The sequence below is a fragment of the Phacochoerus africanus genome, chromosome 5 (genome assembly GCF_016906955.1).
Source record: "Phacochoerus africanus isolate WHEZ1 chromosome 5, ROS_Pafr_v1, whole genome shotgun sequence".
Classification (NCBI taxonomy): domain Eukaryota; kingdom Metazoa; phylum Chordata; class Mammalia; order Artiodactyla; family Suidae; genus Phacochoerus; species Phacochoerus africanus.
Window position 1 is genome coordinate 82,405,845 of NC_062548.1, and position 23,933 is coordinate 82,429,777.

The following is a 23,933-nucleotide window of genomic DNA, read 5'->3' on the forward strand; positions in this document are numbered from 1 at the left end:
AAAAAAATTTTTTTTAATTTTTTCTTTTTTATAGCTGCACCTATGGCATATGGAAGTTCCCAGGCTAGAGGTCGAATCAGTAATATAGCTGCTGGCCTACACCACAGCCATAGCAACACCAGATCCAAGCTGCAGCTTGTGACAATGCCGGACCCTTAACCCACTGAGTGAGGCTTTGCATCCTCATGATCACTATGGCAGGTTCTTAACCCACTAAGCCACAGTAGTAACTCCTCCTTCCACTTTCGAAGGAAAGCCACTCCAGTTCATATTCCTCACTAAAAAAGAACCCATTGAGAGATAACTGGCAAATCCAAAGTACCCCTACTTCCCTGGCATCGAAATTTTTATTCTAAAAGGAGAAGGGCACAGGGCTACCTCCCTGCTTCTGGTCTTCAATTTCAGCCAAAATTTTTCAATGCATATCTGTGTTGGAAAGACTATCAGGACTTTGGGCATAGCTGGGCACCTCTGTAATAGATGGATCTCACTAAAGGTGACAGAAATGTCTGTTGGATGAAAATAAACAAAAACAAAGTACAGAAAAAGAAAACAACCCAGGCCCAAGTACCTTAGAAGAAAAACGTCAACACAAATAGTTTTATATACTTTATTATCTAGACAGAAATTATCCCATCTACTTTTTTGGGGTTTTTTTGTTTGTTTGTTTTTGCTTTTTAGGGCCACACCTGTGGCATATGGAGGTTCTCAGGCTAAGGGTCCAATCAGAGCTACAGCTGCCAGCCACAGCCACACAGGATCTGAGCCGCATCTGCAACCTACACCACAGCTCATGGCAATGCCAGATCCTTAACCCACTGAGTGAGGCCAGGGATGAAACCCGCAACCTCATGATTACTAGTCGGATTTGTTTTCACTGTGCCACAACGGGAACTCCCCATCTACATCTCATAAAATAATGACCAGTCAAATTTTGTACACCTCCCCTTTATCCTCAATACCTAATTCAATCTTATTTTATAAATGTTTGAACATAAGCTTCAAAAATACATTTAACTTGATAGCTAATTAGTTCTACAAATGTTGACTAATTTAGCAAAATCATATTTCAGCATAGCTAAAAATACTATAAATTCGTTCATGTGTTATCTGGTAAGATGGAAACATATAGACAGAATGTAAAGTAACATAACCAATATTTTTTAAGATATTTTTGAGCAGAAATTAGTAAATTACTATTAAAAATTAATAAATATATAACTCCCAAGGCAATTTATTTAATGTAGACGGCCTCTCCAAAATATCTAAAAATGTTAACAAATGAGCTATTTCACATAACTCTTCAAAAAAAATTTATGCACAGTTTCTATCATATTAAAATCCAAGAGAAAAAAAAAAAACAAACAAGGGAATTTGGTGAAAGCAACAATCTAATCCTAAAATAGTGTTTTCTGTGTTCATTTTAAAGGCTAAGTTTATAGACTCCAGTAAAACTACTAAAATGACCCAAACTATGGTTCATAAATAACTTTTCTGTAGACTAAGAAACACTGAACGAAACACAAATGTGTATGTTTCATAAACAACCTAAAGATATGTTGCAACCAGTAAGTAGAAATTTGATTATAATCTGCAAAGAAGGAAGATACTGGATGAGTACGTTGGCATAACTGTTATAGGTAATTTAAAAAACTCCTGAAGAACATTTTAAACTAGAGTTAATGTGACATCAACCATACATGCCATCCCTCAACTGACTTAGTTGCAATTTAAAATTTGTCACAGGTTAAGTCCCATCCTGCTGCCCCATGTATACCTAGAATCTCTCTACCCCAAAGCTTGACACCAACTCCCATATTAATGTTTAGGGAATAATTTGGAAGAAGAATCTACTACATATAAAACCTCTAAAGAACACATGAATCATGTGATTCTCTGTCATAGATTGATTAAAATAGATCAGTAAGCAACTATACAATGATCTTTAAAATAAGTATTTTGTTAAGACTCAAAAACATCTACAAGATATGCTGCTTTGTTGTTGAAGTGAGATCCTGAAGGCCAGCATGCACAATAACATTCCTACACAATAGTCATGGAAACATTTAACTTACTTATACTCTGGGGAAATGCCAAAAGAAAGATAAAACTAAATGTAACTACAGGAGTTCCCATTGTGGCACAGCAGAAACAAATCCAACTAGTATCTATGAGGTTGTGGGTTCAATCCCCGACCTGGCTCAGTGGGTCAGGGATCCTGTGGTGTAGGTAGCAGAAGTGGCTTGGATCCCATGTTGCTCTGGATGTGGTGTAGGCCAGCAGCTGCAGCTCTGATTTGACTTAGCCTGGGAACTTCCATATGCTGCAGGTGCAGCACTGAAAAACAAACAAACAAAAAACAACCCAAAAACCCAAAACAACAAAACAAAACAAAAACCCTTAAATGTTAACTACAAAGTTTAAAAATAACCATAGTAGGAATTATTTTGTGGTGCAGCAGGTTAAGGATTCAACTTTGTCATTGCAGCAGCCCAGGCTGCTTCTGTGGCATGGGTTCAATCCCTGGCCTGGGAACTTCTACGTTGCCACAGGCATGGCCAAAAAAAAAAAGCCAAACAAAAAAAACTATAGTGGTTGTTTAAGACATTCAAACAGTTCAAAAAAAAACCTTACCAAACTTTATAGATTGCAGAAGAACAGCCTATTAATGTACATGGTTTAAGGTCAAAAAGCAAAGAACCCATGTTACTAACCTCCCTTTCTTTTCTTTCATTCCAAGCAAAGAAAAGATGACTAAAAGAGTCACAATTAATACTACAAGTGCTCTTTGTCAGCTACAGCAAGTCCAATCTTCAGACAAAGATTCAAACTTAAGTTGGGACGAATATCCCCAATCTTTATTCCTCCCTTTCTTTGACACAGCCCAGAATGCAAATGAAGAACAATTTGTATTCCTTCTACCCCTCTACAAATTTGAACAGCTTTCCAACAAAATAAAGTTAAAACAAGCCTATTTATTATCTCTTCCACCCCATTCCACTACTGTTTCCTTCCCCCACTCCTGGGCAAAAAATGGTACTATGAAGCTGTGGTTTAATGTGATTAATGAATAAGGAATAAAGACTTTTCAAGAATAAGGAAGTGTGATTAATCAAGAAGAGTGTCTATCTTAAGCACCTGGAACAAACTAGGAAGCACAGAGCTAGAAACCATTTCCCTTTGCAGTGACCTCCTTTACCCATCCAGAATTTTGAAGGAAAAGCCTGGAGTTTTTGGTAGGAAAAGAAATACAGAACTTAGAAGCTTTCTTGGACTTAGTATTCTCAGGTTACACTTCTGCACTGGAAGCTGTGTATGAAGTGGAAGGTCAATTAAAGAATCCACTGAATAATATAAGATTTCTAACCTCCTAAGATGTTTTGTCCCTCTTATTTCCTAGCAATAGAGAATTGAACCCCTCCACTTTAGACAGAGGCTGTTTTAGGAAACAAACATTTCATTACCTCAGTCATAAATTGAAACATTTTTAGAGATGAGAGGGATAATTTAATCTACCCTCAACATTTTACAGATGAGGAAACTGAGGCTGAAAAGTTAAATGACTTACCCAAGGTCAAAGAACAGGCTAATGCTGGAAGCTACATCAGTTTATTTTGAGCCTGATTCCACCACAGTGAGGGAGAAGTATGTTGCTCATTTTTTCCCCCTAGTCTGGCTCTCTTTAATCTTTGACACAAAATCCCTAAAAAAAAAAAAAAAAAAAAACTTTCCTCCAAAATCATTTCTATCAGAATGCTTTCTTATGTCCAAAGGAACAGAAAGGAAATTCCCTACCACATAAAATTGGACTTACAAAATTGTCTTGGTTGAGTTAATTAGAATGCAGTCAACTGGGGATTGAACAGGCAGTAACTTTTTAGAAGCTTTTCCCACCTCAATTTCCTAATTCTTTCCTGTTGACAAGAACTAAAATGTCAACACCATAGACCTTCCCCTATCCACTGGAGCCAAAAAAAGGAGGGGGGTAAGGAAGGGAGGAAGAAAGCAATAGAATTAAGAAGCAGAAGACATTCAACTAACAAGTGATTGTTTTCACTTCTCAATTTAGGTATTTCATTTTATCCATTTCAGCTACTATACACAATACGTTTCCCTGACATCCTGATACTGGCACTAAAAAAAACCAACTTCACATTTCAAAGTCAAAATCTAGCTTCACAGTAAGCAAACCAGAGAGAACACCAAGAACAACAAAGAAGATGAAGAGCCCTCCCCTCCAGGCCACCTCCCACCACTCATTAGACCTGATTAGTCCCAATCTTCCTGGGAAACCCAAATTGAGCGGTATCAAAAAGTCATAGAATTATGACTTTAAATCATTTAATCTCAAATCAGGAAACGACTTGAGATCAAATAAGTTCAGCACTCTAAGAACACGGGAGCATCTGAAATAACCATGTAAAGCTGAGGCCATACGCTAACTAGATTTATGACCAATTAAAGCTAACCAACCTCTCCTGGGTTCTCACTGAAGTCTTTAAACTGTTTAAAGTGAATAACCCTCCTAGAAAAGCTCTTCTTTAGATTCAGATATCCAATATTATCCTACCTCTTCTACCTCTCCAATCATGCCTCAGTTTCCATAACTGGCTCTTCCTTTATTCTCCTACTCCTTGGGTTTCCTAAAATTCTATCCCCAGACCATTTTCCTCCTCAATTATTCTCCTTACTGATAACTCACAAATATGTGCCTCTCATCCGGACCTTTTTTTCCCCTGAGCTCCAGGCTCACATTCCCTACAGCCTCCTAGACTTTTGCACCTAGATACCCAGCTGGGTACCTCAAACTCAGCATGTCCAAAACAAAACTCTTCTTGTGAACTAAATATATCTCCCTGCCCCACCCTGCTCCCCATGTCATTAACATTCTAGTCACTCCTAGGTGACCTAGAAATCTCAGTCACAGTTGGCTCTTCCCTCTTTTCCCCTCACATTACATCCAATCCACTACTAAACTTCTGAATTGAATCGCCACAATTCCATTCACTGCTTTCAGTTCCCATTGCTGCTACCTTAATTTCTCTCTCATTTTCACTCTCCTGGTCATCATGACAGCTTTCTAACTAGACTGCCCATCTGTCACTCTTATCTGGTGGTACCAAGCAAAGAGATTCATTCCCCTAAGCTGTAACTCTATAACCACATCACTTCTCTTCCATCATTTGATGGGACTCTCACTTGATGGAGAATAAATACAAATTCCTTAGGCAGGCAAATCTTAAAAGCCAAGGTGAAGTACTTTTTTGAGTCACCAAACCTAACGAAAGTGATAAAGCAGAATGCCTAAAGGCTGCAAGTTCCTACTTCATTTGTGACATCTTCACAGTACTACTAAAACTTTAATATGCACACAAATCACCTAGAGTGCTTGTTAAAATACAAATTTCTGGGAGTTCCCGTCGTGGCGCAGTGGTTAACGAATCCGACTAGGAACCATGAGGTCGAGGGTTCGGTCCCTGCGCTTGCTCAGTGGGTTAACGATCCGGCGTTGCTGTGAGCTGTGGTGTAGGTTGCAGACGCGGCTCGGATCCCGTGTTGCTGTAGCTCTAGCGTAGGCCCGCAGCTACAGCTCCGATTCGACCCCTAGCCTGGGAACCTCCATATGCGGTGGGAGCGGCCCAAGAAATAGCAAAAAGACCAAAAAAAAAAAAAAAAAACAAATTTCTGGGCAAGCTCCCAGAGATTCTGACTCAGTGGGCCTGGAGTGAGGAGAATATGCCATTTCTAATAAGTGAATGCTGCCAGTATTGCTTTGAGTAGCTCTGATATAGATTATTATACTCCATTTATCTGAGTATGTGCATCGATCTTCTTCCTACCCCAACGCTATTCTCTGCCCCAAGGCCATGTGCTTCAGAGATGGCGCCAGGCCCAGAATGGTCTAAAGCTTTCCCAGGGATTGGGAAACATAATATGATTCTGGCCAGTGAGCAACAAGGATATAGTCTGCCCTTTAAAAGACTTGGATAAAAGTATTCCTCACTGAAAAAGTAGACACCTAAGAAGAAATAGTACCTTTTCCACCCCTGCACATAATGCCTATGTGTCCACCCCTCACCTTCAGTTTCTTCTACCATTTAGTGACCTTGAAGGAAGTGGACCCACGAATGAAGCAAACATGCTTAAGAAAGCAAAAGGAAGAAAAGACTGATGCAGCCTTTGTACTCAATTAACCAACCCTGGGGAACTTCCTCCTTCAAGATTTCATGTGATACAAGTCTTACATTTTTTAAGCCAATTGAGTTGGTATTTTTCTGTTCTATGAAATTAAAAGCACGATGACTATTATAAGATTGTTCCAAAACACATATAAAAGTGTCATCTGACATTTTTAGAGAAGGGTAGGCAGAAATGAGAAAATAGAAATTAAAGGCCCAGTTGTGAATTCCAAAATCATGAGAATCACTCCACACCAGGGAAACCTCCCCGATCCCTCAGTCCCCAAAAGCTCAAACTCTGTGACTTCAACAGCGGCTGCTACTGTGGGGTGGCATTCCCAATGCTCTAGGTGGTAGCTCCTGAACATTCTAGGAAGCCTTCCTTTCTACCACAATTCCACTCTGTGGAGGTTTTAATCTGCACTATTTCAAACACATATCAAACACCCCGAAACTTTAATTCTTTGCTGAGATGTTTGTCTGCAACACTTTAAGGGCACAAGCCATACAATGTTACTCAACTTTTTTCCCAAACACCTACTTCAACACCTGGCACAGTACAGGCATCTGATAATATGTAAATAAACTGAAGATCAAGACCTCACTTCTCATATTAGTGGTTTGACCAGACGCTAATATATCATTTGTCACTGTTCAGTTAAAATGTAATCTCCTCCTAGAAATCTTTTGAAACTAAGCAAGATTGCCCATTAACACACTCATGTGGTAGATCCTTGAACCTCTTCTATTTTCTAAAATTTATTCAATGTGTATCTTGCCCAGTGATACTCAAGAATATATCATATCTATTTGTTCACTGCTACTATTCTCACTGTATTTGTAAAACAGAGCTTGAAACATAGTAGGTCCTCAAGTAAATTTATTAAATTAATGAGTAAGAGCTTATTATGATACAGTTCTGTGCTGGATATAGATCAAGAAGGTAGAGTCCAGTCTAGTGGAGCACTACCTGGGAAGGCCAAAGACTTTGTTCAAGAGCCATGATTATGGTCACAGAGTAGCAAGGTTAAGAAAAGTATGGACAGTGTCTTGAGTACTTGAAATCTCTAGCAGAGGCTGATTTATTACCAAATATCAGGGATGTGGTCAAAGAAATTCCAAACTGGTAGGCAGTCTAGACAAAATGACCTCTAAGTTTCCTTTCACTTTTTATTATCATGTATAAATGTCACCATGTTTTCACTAACTTTAGAGATTAAACAAAATTGGGCAATTTAAATATATAAATTTAGCTTAATTGAGAAAAAATGTGGAAAATGACAGGCCCAGACCAGGGATCAAACCAGAGACACACCAGAGGCATCGCTGAATTTGGGCCACGAGGGAACTCCTAGATAAAGTTTTAACCTTGGAAAGGGTTTTAAGGTCCGCGAGGCTAATTCCTTTATCTTGGAGATGAAACAGGGGCCTAGAAATGCTGCCTTGCCTAAGGACACGGTGGCAGTGCCAAGCAGGAATCCAAAACCTGCAGCCTGGTGCCTAGCCTCTCTTTCCTGGAGGAAGTTCTCCCCTTCCTCTGCTAAAGTGCATTTACATGGTTTACTACCTTCAGGTTATATGGCACCAAATCTGAATGAAAACCAGCAAAACCCAAATATGTCTATTAAGTGAGGTTATTGTATGAGGTGAAAACTACATACAAGAATGCATTCTTTAATGCTCTTCAACTTTTCCTTCTGTATTGTTTATTTTCTGGGCAATGAAAAAAATCGAATAAAGCTTTTATGTACTCTATAAATATTTTATTACCAGGGCTAAGCATTTTACCATTGGCATAAATGAACCCACAACAGTGCACAGAACTGTGTTTTCCTACACTCTTTGGCAATTTTAAAATTCTCAGCAGGGTTATAACATAAATGAAAAATCACATCAGCCTTTGCCAGGGCAGCAACCAGAGGAAAACATAAACTTTAATTACCTTTGTGGCTAAAGACCCAGTGGATGTATTGTTAAAGGGAGTGGCCCCTAGAATAGTTCTTTTTACAATCTGGTGACTAACAACTAAAAAGTAGACTAGGAGTTCCCTGGTGGCTCAAGGTGTTAAGGATCCAGTGTTGTCACTGCTGTGGCTCTGGTTACTGCTGTAGTGCAGGTCCAACTCCTAGCTGGGACACTTCCACATGCCATGGGTGAGACCAAAAAAAAAAAAAAAAAAATTAAATAAAAACAAAAAGTAGACTAAGCATAACATGACTATTTCATGTACATAAATGCAATGAATAGCGGCGGGGGTTTTTTAAGATACAAATAAAAATCACAGAGAAATGGACTTTCTTGACTTATATAGGAAAAACTAACAAATATCTAGCAATGGTTTAAAAACAAAACATTTTCTTGTTTACATAAGGTTAACTAAGACAACATAACCAATTTCTCCATGGCTCTCAAAAACAATCCTTAATTGTCAAAATGGTTTGGGGGCACAATCGATTTCATTTGGCAATGACTGAGAAAAATAAACAATGTGACTGTTGGCAGAAGCAGAATCTGACACCTAGACAATTCCTTCACAACAAACTAAAGGAGATGCCTGCATCACCAGTCAAGAGAACTGAGAAACAGTTTTCAATTGGAATATTATCCTTTTTTTTACACATAAGCCCAGTCAAAAAACACCTAAAGTTCAATTTTATTTTGACAGCTTAGCAAGGCAACTTGTAAATAACTGAGTAAGTTATGAATAGAAAGATGCATGCCTGGTAGTAGGATTTTAGAGATCTATGACATCCAATTAATAGTTACTGTGCTTGAGACAATCCATCAAATCACCCAAGACCAAGATACCTGTAATTCAAACACTATTACATCAAGTCAAAATATGATAATTTAGAAAAGAAACTGTAGACTGTGTCAAGAGGACACCAGTCTTTAGAAAACTGCAGCTTCTAAAGAGATCCCAAGCAATCAAAAGGATGGTAAGTGAATCTTATTTCATTTATAAAGCCCAACCCTTCAGAGAATCTCCCCCACAATTTTACTCTAATATTGCTGGGATTTTCTCAACTGGCATTAAACTCTAGATATCAAGATGAATGCTATTACATAAAGTTAATACAATCAAGTCCTACTTATGCATGTTTATAGATAATCCAGAGTTTATTTAACTTTCAAATATTTGCTTATATTAACTTATATGTATCTGACTTTCTGGGAACTCCTAATACCTGATCTTCCACAAAAAGTACCAAATTCAACTTGGTAGAAACTGGTAAACTCTAGTATATTATTCTTTGACCTAGAACATTTTCATTATTAGGCCAACTAATGTTCTTCACACAAATTAAGTATCCCATTCTTTTAATTAAAGTCACTACAATTCATAAAGGTACTACAATTCTCCAAGAAGAAAAATAAAACCACAAGCAAATGGGCTCTGTGAAGTGGTATTATAACAAAAATACCTACTGTCCAAAATTAATATCTTAGAGTAATTTCCTTTCAGAGTTATTTTTCAATTTATCTTCATAACATAAAAATGGCACTTCCAAGAAGTATACCAGTTAATATTTATTTCTCTAATGTTCCCTGTCAATTTATTCTTTTCCTTAGTAGGCTTTCACAAATGAAAATCACTCATTTTACTAGAAGAAAGACCCAGCTATCAAGAACAAAGACAAATTTAACCACCGAAATTACAAGATCCGTGTTAGAAAACAAAGTTTTCATCAGCTCAACTTTTTGAATTTCTTTTAATTTTCTTTTTATAAATGTGACTTTGAATTTTAACTAAATCCCTCTCTCTCTGGCAACATAATGAATCCTAAGCTACATCTTTAAAAAATAAGAAGTGTACCTTAGGCATTGCTTTGTCAACTCTAGCTCTGCCTCAAATCCATGCCACAATCCTCCTGGGCTGAAAACATCCTAGTCATCTAAATAATCAACAACAGGCTAAATTTGGTCTTAGGATTTAAGAACCAGGCTTAGGCCTGACCTCCACAACCAGACCCCAGAATGCTTCTCATCCCTGTATTTATCTGAGACCCTCTGGTTATAATTTGTTCAGCTAATCCTCCCTGGCTAGCTGCCATCTACCAAACAGGAATCACCAAAAAAGTCACAAAAAGAGGATCCTAACAAATGGGAAAGTTGACAGGCCTCAAAGAAAAAAGTTAAATGACACAGTGGTACTCAAATGGCTTCCTCTGAAATATAAGAAAGTACCTCAATTTAAGAACACTAAGGGATATTTTTATGTAATTTAGATAAATGGTTCCAAAAAAAAAAGTTTCTCTAATAGCATAGCATAAGCACATAAAAATGGCCTTAGCTGGCTAGATGACAATAGGTCTGGTGCCATTATAAGTTTCAAATCATGTAGGAAAGTTACCTTGTGGCTCTCAGAACTTTTAAAAATGGCACCCACTGACAAAGCTGGCAAAAGGCGCTGCTGATGCTCCCAAGCACCTCTAATCGTGACACAGGGCCCTTTCTCATTCAGCTAGTAGTCACAATTATTTGGAATAAGTTGGGGCCCAGAAACAACTCCTAGGGCAGGGAAAACTAGCAAATAGAGACATAACTTATGGCAAGCGGAAGGTGAGGGCAGAAGATGACAGGGAATTAAGCCAAAGACCTAGTAAAGAAGAGTCCTCCTATGGGAAGGAATCTTAAGTGCCTGAGGAACACAGATTTGGGAGATGCCCAAAGAAAGCTGAAGCATCTTTTGGCCAAGGAATATACATTGAGAACTCTCCTGCTTACTGACATTTATTATTTTTATTAATTAAAAATTTCTACCTAATAACCTAACAGTCAAAGTGTTTGAGAATGGAGATGCCTAGCTTTCTTATTTATAAAGCACATTATCTAGATTTGGGGGAAGAGAGCCAAGCAAAGTGTAGCAATTCCAGGTTCTAGGATATTCAAAAACATGCCCACAATACACAGGTATATACTCGGATCTCCTGAAGGTCAAGCACCCATCATAAGGGATACACAAAATCCCAGTACAATGCAATGCATATTATAAGAGCTCGAAATCTGTCTTGCTGACTGGACTGAAACAAAAACTGTCACCAACTATGTATTCACATCACTATTTAAAATTTCCCCACCCCTACGTTTTTTTTAAAAAAGAAAAAAAAAAATCAACACCCAAGTTGTTAGAGGGCTGAACATCAAATCTAGAATAGGAAAACAAAGAACTTTTATAGGTGCCTTGTTTCTGTTGATGACATGTGGTTATACTCTTGATGAAAATGCTATCTGAAAAGCCATCATCATTTTAAGAAAGAAAGCAAAATTTACTGGCTATCTAATGTGACTAGTGCATTCACATACTTCATCTCATTTCAGCTTCTCAATAACCAAGTCATAAGTATTAACACCCAATGTTTTTATAAGTAGAAACTGAGGTTTGGAAAAATATGTGTCTAAGATCACCTGTTAGTAACAGGATTCAAACCTAGGTCCATCCCTTTTCTCTTTTGCAAGATTTATGTTAGAAGTACTATTAATAAACTACAACCAAAAATGTGGGCTAAACTATTTAAAAAAAAAAATGGAAAGTGCTGAGTTTTTTTTTTTTTTTAATTTTTTTTGTCTTTTTGTCTTTTTAGGGCTGTACCCGCAGCAAATGGAGGTTCCCAGGCTAGGGGTCCAATCAGAGCTGTTGCCACCGGCCTACACCAGAGGCACAGCAACGCCAGGTCCGAGCTGAGTCTGTGACCTACACCACAGCTCGTGGCAACTCCGATCCTTAACCCACTGAGGAAGGCCAGGGATAGAACCCAAAACCTCATGGTTCCTAGTCGGATTCGTTTCCGATATGCCACAAGAGAAACTCCGAAAGTCCTGAGTTTTTCATTTGTCATCCAAGACAAATTCTTTAAGAGCATCCACCACGTGAAAACAATGTATTTCCCCCAGGGATATATTATCTTTGCCCACAGGGTACTGGCAGTCTAGTCAGAGAAACAAGCCATTGTTCCTGGTAAGTTTTTAATGTAAGAGGCAAAATAAGGTATCGGAAAATGACAAAGGCTTAGACACGTTTATGTACAAATTTCAGTGCTACTAGCTGTGAACTTTAGCTAAAATACCTCAATTTCCTCACCTCTAAGGTCTTGATAAAAGTCTACTACCTCTCAGGGCTCTTGTGAAGCTTAAATGAAACAGCATAAGAAAACAGTTTAGGAGCCTAATATTTGTTCAATCTTTTCCTTATTGTGAGAATTAACATACATCTTTTCTATCAAAGAAAAAAGCCTTGGTTACTCCATTTTGTTCCTGCTTTATGTGAGACACCCTCCTTCACCCACCCACCCCTTTTCCCTCTTCTCCCAGTAAGTTTGTTTCAAATTACCCAACCCTGAGCTGACCAATGCGAAGGGGACAGATGTACCACCTGCATTAGGGATAAACAGTGGGTTCTTCCTTATCTGCGGGCACTTGCTCACTGGCCTGCTCATCACCGACCAGGAGCACTTACGATAAAGAGCCTTGTAACAGTAAAGAGCCTCTTCCAGATCTCCCTGTGTTCGTGTCTTACTTTCCAACTCTGACGATTCGAGCCGGGGTCACTTTTCCCCAATATCATGAAGTGGCACAAGCTAAGTGTCAGTGAGTGGAAATATCAGTAAGTGCTACAGCAAAGAACAATTTGATCTGCTACCCAAAAATTAAAAAACAAAAATCCCAACCCTTAAACTTAAAAAGTGATCTGTGGAGATAGTGTAGTCATTAGCCAATAAGGTTTATCACTTCTAATATAGCAGACAAGTTAATTAAACACATGGAGACTTTATACCTGAAGTACAAATTTAAACAACAATAAACGGGAGCACAATTGTGTTGAATTTTTCCTGAGGGGAGAGGTGTCATCTTTTAGTGCAAAACTGCCAATTTAAAGGGAAAACTACCAGAGTTCCCCTCGTAGCACAGTGGTTAATGAATCCAACTAGGAACCATGAGGTTGTGGGTTCGATCCCCGGCCTTGCTCAGTGGGTTAAGGATCCAGCGTTGCCGTGAGCTGTGGTGCAGGTCACAGACGCAGCTCGGATCCCACATTGCTGTGGCCCTGGCGTAGGCCGGTGGCTACAGTTCTGATTAAACCCCTAGCCTGGGAACCTCCATACGCTGCGGGAAGCGGCCCTAGAAAAGGTAAAAAAATGAAAATAAATAAATAATTAAAAATAAAAGGAAAACTACCATTAGAGCAAAATTGGATGGCAGCCAAATGCAATGCTAGATTGAATCAAGGAAAAGCAGTCTGAGTAAGTCAGTAGTTTAGTTAATAGTGAAGTACTTATGATAATTTCTTAGTTTTGACATATGTGCAACTTTTCTATAAATCTAAAATTATTCCAACATAAAAATTTTATTTTTTTAAAAAGTGGCTGACAAGGGAAAGGAGTAACACACAGGTATTCCCACTTGATTTAGAAATCTCCTGAAAACAGTTAGCCATTAACAGCAAAGGATGTGACAATCAGTCAATTCTCTGTAAGCTCTGTAAAGTGTAAACAAGGAACACCTGGAGTTCAACTAATACTATTAACTTTTAAAGAGAAGTGACATGTCCACTTTTCTCTAGTATATTCCTACAATACTGGCTTTCTGGTAACTAAATATTGTTGCTGTTGCTACAAAACCAGCAAACTTCTGACAATTACCTCTGCTTTCTATTCTTGCTTAAGATGTTTATTCAATATGAACATAAAAAGCATCTCTCACCACTTACAAGGCATAATATGAATTTAAAAGTCTAATGACAACTGACATTTCTGAGCTTAGTGCTAAAAGCAGACATGAGTGTCTCAAATGCTTTCATAATAATGCAGGCAAGTCAAATTCTCTTTATTATAGACAAAACTGAAAAAAGAGTTAATAAAGTACTTTCAAACCTACTAGGGTATTTTCATGCCCAGGGTCAAATGATAACCATTACTGGCACAATTTTTTAAGGTACATCTACATTTACTGACAGTCTCAAAAAGTGGTTGTGAACTTTACTAGCTGTGTGTTCAGCAAGATGGCTGAAGCTTTCACACTCTGGGGTCGGAAAGAGAAGGGTTTACTTGCATACCAGAAGGCAAGTCCTATGCTCCAAATTAGTGACAGAGGTTTAAGGTAGCACCAACTTCAATGTGTTCACATTCACAGACGTACACACAATGTTACAGCTCAACTCAGTTGAGTGGCATTCCCTAACCCTTTTTTAAAAACACACATACAGAATTTAGAGGGCAATTTTCAAATTTCAAAGAAACCTTAATAATCCTCCAGATTTCAAAGAAGGAAAAAAAAAATAAACACAGCAATGCAGCAAAGTCATTTCTCCTACTGAAATGACCTCCAGCTTCTAGGAGCTACTCCCGGTTTCGCAATAAATGAATCTGAGACTCAAACCACGTACACACCAACGGAGAAGCTGAGAACACTAAAGCTTCCCCATCAGTCCTGGCAAAAACCCACTTGCCTCTCCCCAGCCCTCTCAGTTCTCCTTCCCATCTGCACCCACAGAGTTACCTTGACTTCGACCAAGAAAAGAGAACAGGGATTAATCAGCAGCCAAAATCCTGTTTTCTCATTTTCAGCCACTATCCTGGGGAGCCAGAGTGCTACTAACCTGATTCCAGGGAGGCAGAACTAAACGCAGCAGAGTACCAGGGTATAAATTATACGTATCTGAAACACCAACCCAGCCAGCACTCAAGACAGCTCAAATGTCAATTTAACGAAAAGGGTTTTGCAAACAGTATCTCAAATGAACATTTCCACTTTGAAACCACCCACCAACCTCTCGACTGTCAGTACCCAAATTCAGTACTACTAAAGTAACCCGGGAAATAAGAAGCGTTTCTTACCTTGTACAAATCTCGACATTTTAGGGATTTATTAAAATACTCTGGCTTTTGTATATATATTTAAATTTCTAGAGGAGTCACGCTATAGAGCGGGTCTCTCTTCCACCTCTGCTTTATCAACCGACCGACGAGTTCTTTCTCCTCTTCCAATGTTTAGCCACTTATGGGAGTATTTCTTAAAAGCGACTAAAACTACCTCAAAACAAAACAAACAAACAAAAAAAACCACCCAGGAGAACCTTCCCCACTTCCAAAAGACAGAAACTTGGTGCGACTGAGTCTGCTTGGAACTCCAGCCTACACTGCACCCCAACACAAATGAGGGCCAGATGGAGACTCCCGGAAAAGGTAAAATCACCAGAACTTAAATTTCATCAATGAAAGAGGCGGATCTAGAGCAGCTACTTCACCGCCCCCGGGTCCCCACGCCCTCCGGGGCCGAAGAGCAGCAGGCAAAGGCGGGCCGCGCCCCCGGTTCCCCCTCCCCTCGCTGCCGTACAGGCTCCGGCCCATTCCCCGGAAAACTCCGGCCAACTGCAGTCCCCGCCCAAGCAGGGGTCGGGAGGAGGGAGAGGGGGCAAAGAGGCGCAAAGAGGGTCAATGGAACCATTTCTACCAGCCCATAAATATCCCGGGACTAGGAGGCGCTAAAAATTCCGTGCGCGGGCGTGCAAGGGCCTCCCGGCGGCCCCCCCCGCTGCGAGTGGCGGCAACACTGCGGCGGCTTTTTCCCGGGAGGGGCGGAAGGCTCCAGGGCCCCTCCCCCTCAGAGGACACTAGGGGGCTACCCGGGAGGGGAGAACCCGTGCGCCGCCCCGAGTCCGAGGGACAGGAGCCCGGCAGGGCCCGCCCGGACTACTGCACATTCTAGTCCCTCCTGTCCGAACCCAAATTCGGTCTCTGGGGCCAAACTGTGGGTCAGGCAGAGGGGCTCTAAACGCCTCAGAGAGGAGGAACGCACCCGCCCAAGGGGTGGTGGGAAGTCCGCCCCGGCCCCTCCCCAAACCGCCTCGGAGACCCACCTTCCACCTCCTCCTTTAGCAGCTGAGAACTTGGGGGCGTTTATGGCGCCCCCGGAAGAAGGTTCGCAGACTGAGAGACTATCACCTCTGCGGCACCCTTCTCTCTCCCCTTCTCCTTTCACACATGCACACCTCCAGCCTCTCGCCAGTGGTCGCAGCCCAGCTACTAAACCCCCTCCGTCCACCTGGCTGCGGTCTCGCAACACCCAAACCCCCCCCTTTCTCCTAAACACTTCCCCTCCCCCTCCATTCGGAGCAGCCCCCCTCAATGCGGAAATGTCCCCGCCTCGCAGACAGACAGGAGAAGCCACCAGTCAGGAGCCGAGGCGGATTCAGGCCCTGGCCAATGAAACGTACGAAGGTGGCAGGGGGCGGGACGTCTGCGGCCTGAGGGAACCCAGCTGAGGTGGGCGATGATCCCGGCGACGGATCCCGTGTGTGAGAGCCCCACCTCCCACGACTGGGAAAGGGGTGTTCCACCACTAAAACTCCAGCTTTCCATGGATACTTCAGCAAGGGAGAGAACCTGAAGCACCAGTGATTATTTTTACAGTGCTTAAAAATGTTTCGGCTTACCAGAGATTGAAGATGCCTATCCTGTGGCTGAAGCCAGAGCACCCCACTGCAACTACTCTGAGAGAGCCCAGGCCCTTTTCTGTAGACACAAACTACTCACACACCTGGTCTTGGGAGGGTGAAGATGCGTTAAGAAGAAAGCAGTGGGATGTGTGGGATCCACAAACAGGAAGAGGCTTGTAGCTCATTAAAGAAAATGCCAAGTGAAGGCTCTCACCCCAGAACCACCACCCGAGTTCCTATTCCTGTAGAGATTTCCACTGTAATAGGCGTTAACTTTTCTAATCAAAGTAGAAATGGTTTAACTCTCAAGAGATGCTCACCTTTTAATAGATTCTTGAAGTCCTCAAGGAAAGAGAACAGCAAAAGAATGTTTGCAGTGACTTGGGGAAGGCAAGAGGGCCAGCCCAGCGCCCGCTAAATCACAGCTGGTATTGCCAACTCCCTACCTGTAAGACTCATTGCGCCTGTCACTGGGTGTATCTCAGACTTTACAATTTATGACTCAACCCGCCTGCAACAGGATAAATGAATTGTCAGTGCTCTTTTTAGTTGCCTCCCGTAAACCAAGTCCATCTTGAAGAGTTTGAGGCATTGGACAACATTGATCAACCAAGGTAAAGTGAGAATTTTTGAATGACCCATTCTCTAAACACTTGATTTTTCTGGTGTTGCATATTTGTATGGAAGTGTTACTAAACTAATACAGGCAAGCCCAGTGATTCATTTGGGTGGTACTGGAGAATAACCCTTGGCACTATATTATGTGAAATCCCAAAACATCAGCTATGAAACTAAGTTCCCCAAATAAAACCAAAAAAGTGTCTAAAATCCTCGTGTATACATTTTAATAACGGCATTTGGAGACTGAAGATCTTAATCAGTCTCTACACCCTTTGTATACAATACAGAAATTGTTCCAGCACTAAATAAGCAGTATTTATTCATCAGTATTAACACCAAAGTAAAATACAGCCAGCAGATTTGAGCCCCATAGCGTTGCTTGGTTTGCAAATGATGATAAAGTTGAAGAGTATTGAAGAGTCTTTAGTTATCCAAGGTTTACTATAAGGATGATCAGTTATTTTCTACCTGCACAGATTAAGGGAGAGCAAGTGAGTTTTAACTGCAGCAAGAGTGGTAAAACTTAAGAATAATACGTTGATTTATGAGTGATTAAGTATTGAGTAATAGTACCAAAGGATGTTGTATATTTGCTGCTTCAAAAAATCTCCAAAAAGTAACTACCTGTCTTCAGTGGTTAAGTCAATGTACATCCAGAAGTTGGCTCTTAGAGGAGCAGCACTCTAGAAGCTATATTCGCAAATATTATTTCAAATACTGCCCTGTAAAATGGAATTTCTTTATACAGAAATTTAAATTTGAATTCTGAACCCCCAAACATTTTGTAAAAAAGCCTCTTACTCCCTCAGAGCCACTGGAAACAGTCTCACATGGCAGATCACTTGGGGTTAGAGGGTTAAGATCATGACCATGGAGAAGTTCCAAATCTGCTTAGAAGGCTATTGTCTATTTCTGAAATACATTTATACATTTTATTATCTGAAAAAATCACTTTCTGTGTGTGTGTTTAATCCTTTTTTTTTCCCCATAATACACTACTGTGGAATTTTCCTTCAGGCTGCATGATGTTGATATTTGTATTATTAGAAATCTGTAATAATAGCATGGATGGATAGACTTACAGGTGAAACCTTTGCAGAAACTTGGTGGGGGGGAGTCTAAAAGAGGATGAAGATGGGGTGGGGGGAGCAGCTGGGAAGGAGTGTATGTTCAGGGATGAGTTGAAATAAGATGGATTATAAACTAAAAAGAAGACTGGAAGCCAGTTTTTCATTGATACCATGTGCTACCATCCAAGGATGACATAAATTCTGCCCATAATTTTCTCATTCCTTTTACTTCTGGATAGAAACATGAGGAAATTCAGTTTAATTTACCTAGTTCTATGTCCTGCGATGTAGATAGGAACATTCTGTCAACACAAGAAAATAATGTCTGCTGCCCTATTTCTAAGCATAGTTTTTAGGTGCCTTTTTAGATTTAGTGCTTGGCATAGTGCCTTGTACCTAGGAAGCACTCAATAAGTGTATTCCCAATGACCAGTTTAGTGCCACTAAATCTTTTTAACTTGCAGTGTTGTGTCCTATAGTGTCTGTACTTTCTGAGAGCTGTAAATAAGATTGAATTTTTTAAAAATTTTTATTTATTTATTTATTTTTTGTCTTTTTTAGGGCCAACGGGTAGCATATGGAAGTTCCCAGGCTAGGGGTCAAATCAAATCTGTAGCTGCTGGCCTATGCCACGGCCACAGTGACGTGGGATCTGAGCCATGTCTGTGACCTACGCCACAGCTCATGGCTATGCCAGATCTCTCGAGGTCAGGAATCGAACCCACATCCTCATGAATACAAGTTGGGTTCGTTAATGCTGAGCCAGGACGGGAACTCCAAGATTGAATTTTTAATTTATATTTAGAGGTAAATAAATTTTTAATTTCAGTTATTTCCAACTAGAATGTGAACTTTGGCCAAAGTATAAGATTAAATAGCAGCAAACACACCATCTTGATGACTTTACAATAAGCTTTACTAACAACCCACTGTGAACTTAATCCAATAAGGGGTAGTTTAGAAATTGCTAAAGTATGAAATAAGTGTACAGATCAGCAATGTGTGTGGTCTTTTACTTTTCTTGTCTGTCCTACTCCCTCTCTCCCCCTCTACGCACAGACACACACGCATAAACACACAAGAAAATAAAACAGTGCAGTTTGGGAGAACATGTTAAAGACATAAAAATTTCTATGTCATGCCTGAAGTATTTAAACTAGAGACCAGGCAACAATGATTCACTAAACTGTTGCCTACGCTCAATATTGGCTCCCATCTGTATACGTCTAAATCTTAGGCCACCCACTGAAAGAAGAAAAGGAGAGATACTATTACTTCCTTGGAAGTTGCCAGTTATTGACAAGACCTAACAATAGGGCATTTTACTTAAGTCGAAAGATAACCAAACAGGGTTAACTGGAAAATGATATCAAATGATATCTGTGAGACTACTAGTGAATGAGTGGTCTAAAAAATGAATGGTATTTCCAAATACTTAAGAAAGAGACTTATTCTTTCCTGTTGCCAACACCCTGTTGTTAATGAGTCAGGAAGTTTTCTGAAACAAGTTGTGAATTTCAATTACGACATATCCTTCATTTGTTCATAGTATGATTTTTAAATTTCATTTGAAGGTTATATAACTTTTATATCACAACAGTAGCAATTCCATGTTCAAATAAGATATTTTCAAAAACAGAGTTGTCTCACATTACAGATAATTCTCCAGAGTTGATAAGCCAATCTTCTAAGTAGTTTTAAAAGTCATTAGGCTCACAAGAATGCAGTTTAACCACAACATGCATTATCTTGTTCATGATTATCAATAATTTCCCTCTGGGTTCTCCTTTGAAAGTTGCGTAGAAGGCAGTTCTTTACTACATTGTTTCCTGTTTCTCTTATTCCCTATGTCCCCCAGAGAAGAATGCTGGTGAGAATGATGATGCCCATAAAATTGTTGTATCTCACTCGTGTGCCAAACTGCATCTGCAGACCCCGCCTTGATTATAGAGGCAGAGGAATCATTTCCTTTAATGAGTTGGCCCAGGAATAACTATAAAGGAACTGTCTGTATTCTCTCAGAGTTTCATCATTATGTAATCATAATTTGGAAATACAAAAAATCTCACTAAGAAATAATACATCTCTTACTAAACTCATAAGACAGAATAAATATTATACTGCTTTTCTAAGATGATGTATGCATAGATGAATAAATTACTTATTCTTATTGACTTTGAAATCTTCATAGAGAAAAGCTGTTAAATAGAAAAGTATTCAGTTTAATCCTATTTTTTCTTCCTCTTTCAACCATATTAAAGATTCCCTGTTGTGCATTCCATCAAACGTCTTTTGATGGGTTCCAAACATCTCTGCCTCTGGTCTAGCTTATTAAATTTCCTGCCAGTGCCACCACTGGGAAGGAAAGGATAAAGAACTTCTGTTCCCTAACTTAGTCTCAGGGAATTTATTTTAAGCATTTCATACCCACCAACCTAACTCAGTATTAAAGAGAAGACTCTCAGGACCATTCTTTGGATGAAGCCTAAATAATTGGGCTTATAAATGGGTAGTATAATTAGAAAATTAAAAATAACAGGTTTTTTTCCTCTTTAAAATGAGAAGAAGGAGGAATGTCATACTTAGAGAAAAGACCACAGAAAATAATGTGGTATGTTGATGTTAAGTTCTGGTACCATTTTCAATTGAACTTTTTAAAAAATGTCAATATGGATGCACATCTTAAAACAACAACAACAACAAAACCCTAACAAATACCAAAATGGCCACAATGCATTGTAGTAGTCTCTTGTCCAGTCCCTCCTGTTTCCAGCTCTGTACTCCAGAGGCAACCATTTTTCTTCTTAGTTATACCTGATAGTTCTAAATGCTTATTTTGCTATTTCTTTGGTTTCTAGATTTTAGGCATTTTGTGTTTTGACTTCCTGTTATAATACAGACTTTCCTCACTTAACACTACCAGCATTCTTTCCTCCATTGTATTAATTTCCTAAACTTCATAGAGCTGTATTTCCCAATCTTTTATTCACCATGACACAGAAAGAAAAATGATAGTATTTATGTGGCACCATGGGGTAACATGGAGGGAATTCGTGGACGTCTATATTGGACTTGGTGAAAACATGAGTTTGTTTCTTTTTTTGTTTTGTTTTGTTTTGTCTTTTTGCCTTTTCTAGGGCTGCTCCCTTGGCATATGGAAGTTCCCAGGCTAGGGGTCTAATCAGGGCTATAGCTGCCAGCCTACACCACAGCCACAGCAACGTGGGATCCAAGCCCCGTCTGCAACCTACACCACAGCTCATGGCAACACCAGATCCTTAACCCACTGAGCAAGGCCAGGGACCGAGCCTGCAACCCCATGGTTCCTAGTCGGATTTGGTAACCACTGAGCCATGACGGAAACTCCCGAGTTTGTTTCTTTTCTGTAGATTTGCGCCATATATTTGTGCCATATACTAGATTCCAGATATAAGTGATATCATGTAGTATTTGTCTTTCCCTTTATGACTTACTTCACTTAATATGAGAGTCTCTAGTTCCATCCATGTTGCTGCAAATGGCACTATTTTGTTCTTTGTTGTGGCTGAGTAGTATTCCATTGTGTATATATACCACATCTTCCTGATCCAATCATCTGTCAATGGACATTTGGGTTGTTTCCATGTTTTGGCTATTGTGAATAGTGCTGCGATGAATGTATGGGTGCATGCATCTTTTTCAATGAAAGTTTTTTCCTCATATATGCTCAGGAGTGGGATTGCTGGGTCATATGGTAGTTCTATGTTTAGTTCTCTGAGGAACCTCCATACTGTTTTTCATAGTAGTTGTACCAATTTACATTCCCACCAACAGTGAAGGAGGGTACACTTTTCTCCACACCCTCTCCAGCATTTATTATCTGTTGACTTGTTAATGATGGCCATTCGGACAGGTGTGAGGTATTACCTCATTGTAGTTTTGATTTGCATTTCTGTAACAATTAGTGACACTGAGTACTTTTTCATGTGCCTGTTCACCATCTGTATATTTTCTTTGTTTCTTATCAAGGCTTTCAACTAGTAATCTCTTGAGGTTCTTGATAGCCTCTGTGGTAGGCTGAATAATGGCCCCAAAAGACAGCTGGCTATTAATCCCTGGGACCAATGAATGTTATTCTGCATGGTAATAGGGACTTTGAAAATGTTGTAGTTCCCCTTGTGGCTCAGCAGTAACGAATCCAGCAAGTATCCATGAGGACGTGGGTTTGATTCCTGGCCTCCCTCAGTGGGTTAAGGATCCAATATTGCCGTGAGCTGTGGTGTAGGTCACAGACTCAGCTCGGATCCTGCATGGCTGTGGCTGTAGCACAGGCTGGCAGCTACAGCTCTGATTTGACCCCTAGCCTGGGAACCTCCATATGCCTCAGGTACAGCTCTAAAAAATAAAAAAAAATTTTTAAAAATGAACATGTGACTACTTTAAGGATTTTCAAGGGAGAGATTATCCTGGTTTATTTAGGAAAGGCCTAAAAGTAATCACAACTGTCCTTATTAAATGACACAGAGAGATCTGAAGACAGAGAAGAAAAAAGTGACATGACAATGGAAGCAGAGGGAGAAAAACTAATGTGATTCAAGGTCATGGGCTGAGGAATGAAGACAGCCTCCAGAAGCTGGAAAAGCCAAGGAAGTGATTGTCTCCTATGGGCCTCCAAAGGTGTGTGGCTCTGCTAACACCTTGATTTTGGCCCAGAGAAACAGATTTTGGACTTTGGGCTTCCAGAACTATAAGAGAATATATGTTATTATAAACCACTCGATTTGTGGTAATTTGTTTCTGCAATTGTAGGAAGCTAATACAATCACCATTCATGAGAAGCATTGCACAAAGAGGTGAAAAAATTTTTTAACCCATTTCTTTTACAACCACTCAAAAATGTATAATGGTTGATATTCTATTCAAATAATCTAATAGCTCTTTTTATTGACAAACACAATGATGAAGCGTGATGTAATAAGGCAAATGGATTTTGAATACACCTGATCTTTTTTTCTAGCAAGTATTTTTAAATAATGATGAAGCTTTAATTTGTAAAACACACATGCATTGTTGGATAAGTCAGACCAAAACTACTTTGGCACATCAGCTGCAAGCAATCAGAATTATCTAATTTCTATAAAGTCAGAGTTTCAGAGCCATCAGAGTTGCACCATCCAGGAGCTCCATGCTGACGGAAATGTGCTGAGCACAGCCAAGGACATATTCTACCATCTGGACATCTACTTCAGCAGCCAACTGCTAAGCATACTGCTCATCACCTTGGGTAAAAGGCCTGTGGAACTTCTGGACGTTTTTCATCATTTGCTGCACCTGTAACTACTGATTCCTCTTGGGCCATCCTCTGATAAAGCCTACAAGCAGCTGGAGGCAACTAGCGCAGGGGGTCCCAAGTGCCTGCCCCAGGCCTGAAAGTCTTAATACCATGTTTCACAGCTATAAGCCATTTGAAGCATGGAATTAGAAAATTCTGGTCTATGTTACCCCTCCCACCACTGCTGTGTAGCACATCATGAAAATGAGAATCTGGAGCAGAGAACAGAGCTGGGAAGAAAGAGAGAGGCTATTCTCAATTATCAATGACTAAAGAATCTTACGAAATGTTAGAGGTTGGCAAACCTACTGAAGTTC

The 23,933-nt window shown here is 39.9% G+C and overlaps 2 protein-coding genes and 1 pseudogene across 5 annotated transcripts in view; 2 read left to right on the forward strand and 1 right to left on the reverse strand.

Annotated features, from left to right (window-relative positions):
* Positions 1-16,175, reverse strand: part of UGP2 (UDP-glucose pyrophosphorylase 2) — a 55,370-nt gene extending 39,195 nt beyond the window's left edge. Inside the window, exon 1 of one of the 4 annotated variants that reach the window (XM_047781950.1) lies at positions 16,036-16,175. Coding sequence is in view for 1 of the 4 variants with exons in the window: in XM_047781947.1 (XP_047637903.1) it covers positions 15,014-15,032 (19 nt within the window). In the remaining 3 variants the exon portion in view is untranslated. Of the gene's footprint in view, positions 1-14,675; positions 14,738-14,775; positions 14,824-15,013; positions 15,484-16,035 lie in introns of those variants that run through there. The other 3 variants (XM_047781947.1, XM_047781948.1, XM_047781951.1) reach the window with 3 other exon arrangements.
* Positions 15,391-16,440, forward strand: LOC125128464 (serine/arginine repetitive matrix protein 1-like). Its single transcript, XM_047782803.1, has 2 exons — positions 15,391-15,570; positions 15,655-16,440. The coding sequence occupies exons 1-2, from the start codon at positions 15,391-15,393 to the stop codon at positions 16,438-16,440; spliced, it is 966 nt and encodes a 321-aa protein (XP_047638759.1).
* An 8-nt stretch (positions 16,441-16,448) lies between these two features.
* The window catches only part of LOC125128465 (nucleoplasmin-2-like), a 121,053-nt pseudogene continuing 113,568 nt past the window's right edge, over positions 16,449-23,933 (forward strand).

Excerpts from the sequence above, each read along its gene's own strand:
- LOC125128464 (XM_047782803.1), top strand. The coding sequence starts at position 15,391 with ATGAAAGAGGCGGATCTAGAGCAGCTACTTCACCGCCCCCGGGTCCCC. Across the intron at positions 15,571-15,654 it reads CAGTCCCCGCCCAAGCAGGG|GAGGCGCTAAAAATTCCGTG; the intron begins GTCGGGAGGAGG and ends TCCCGGGACTAG.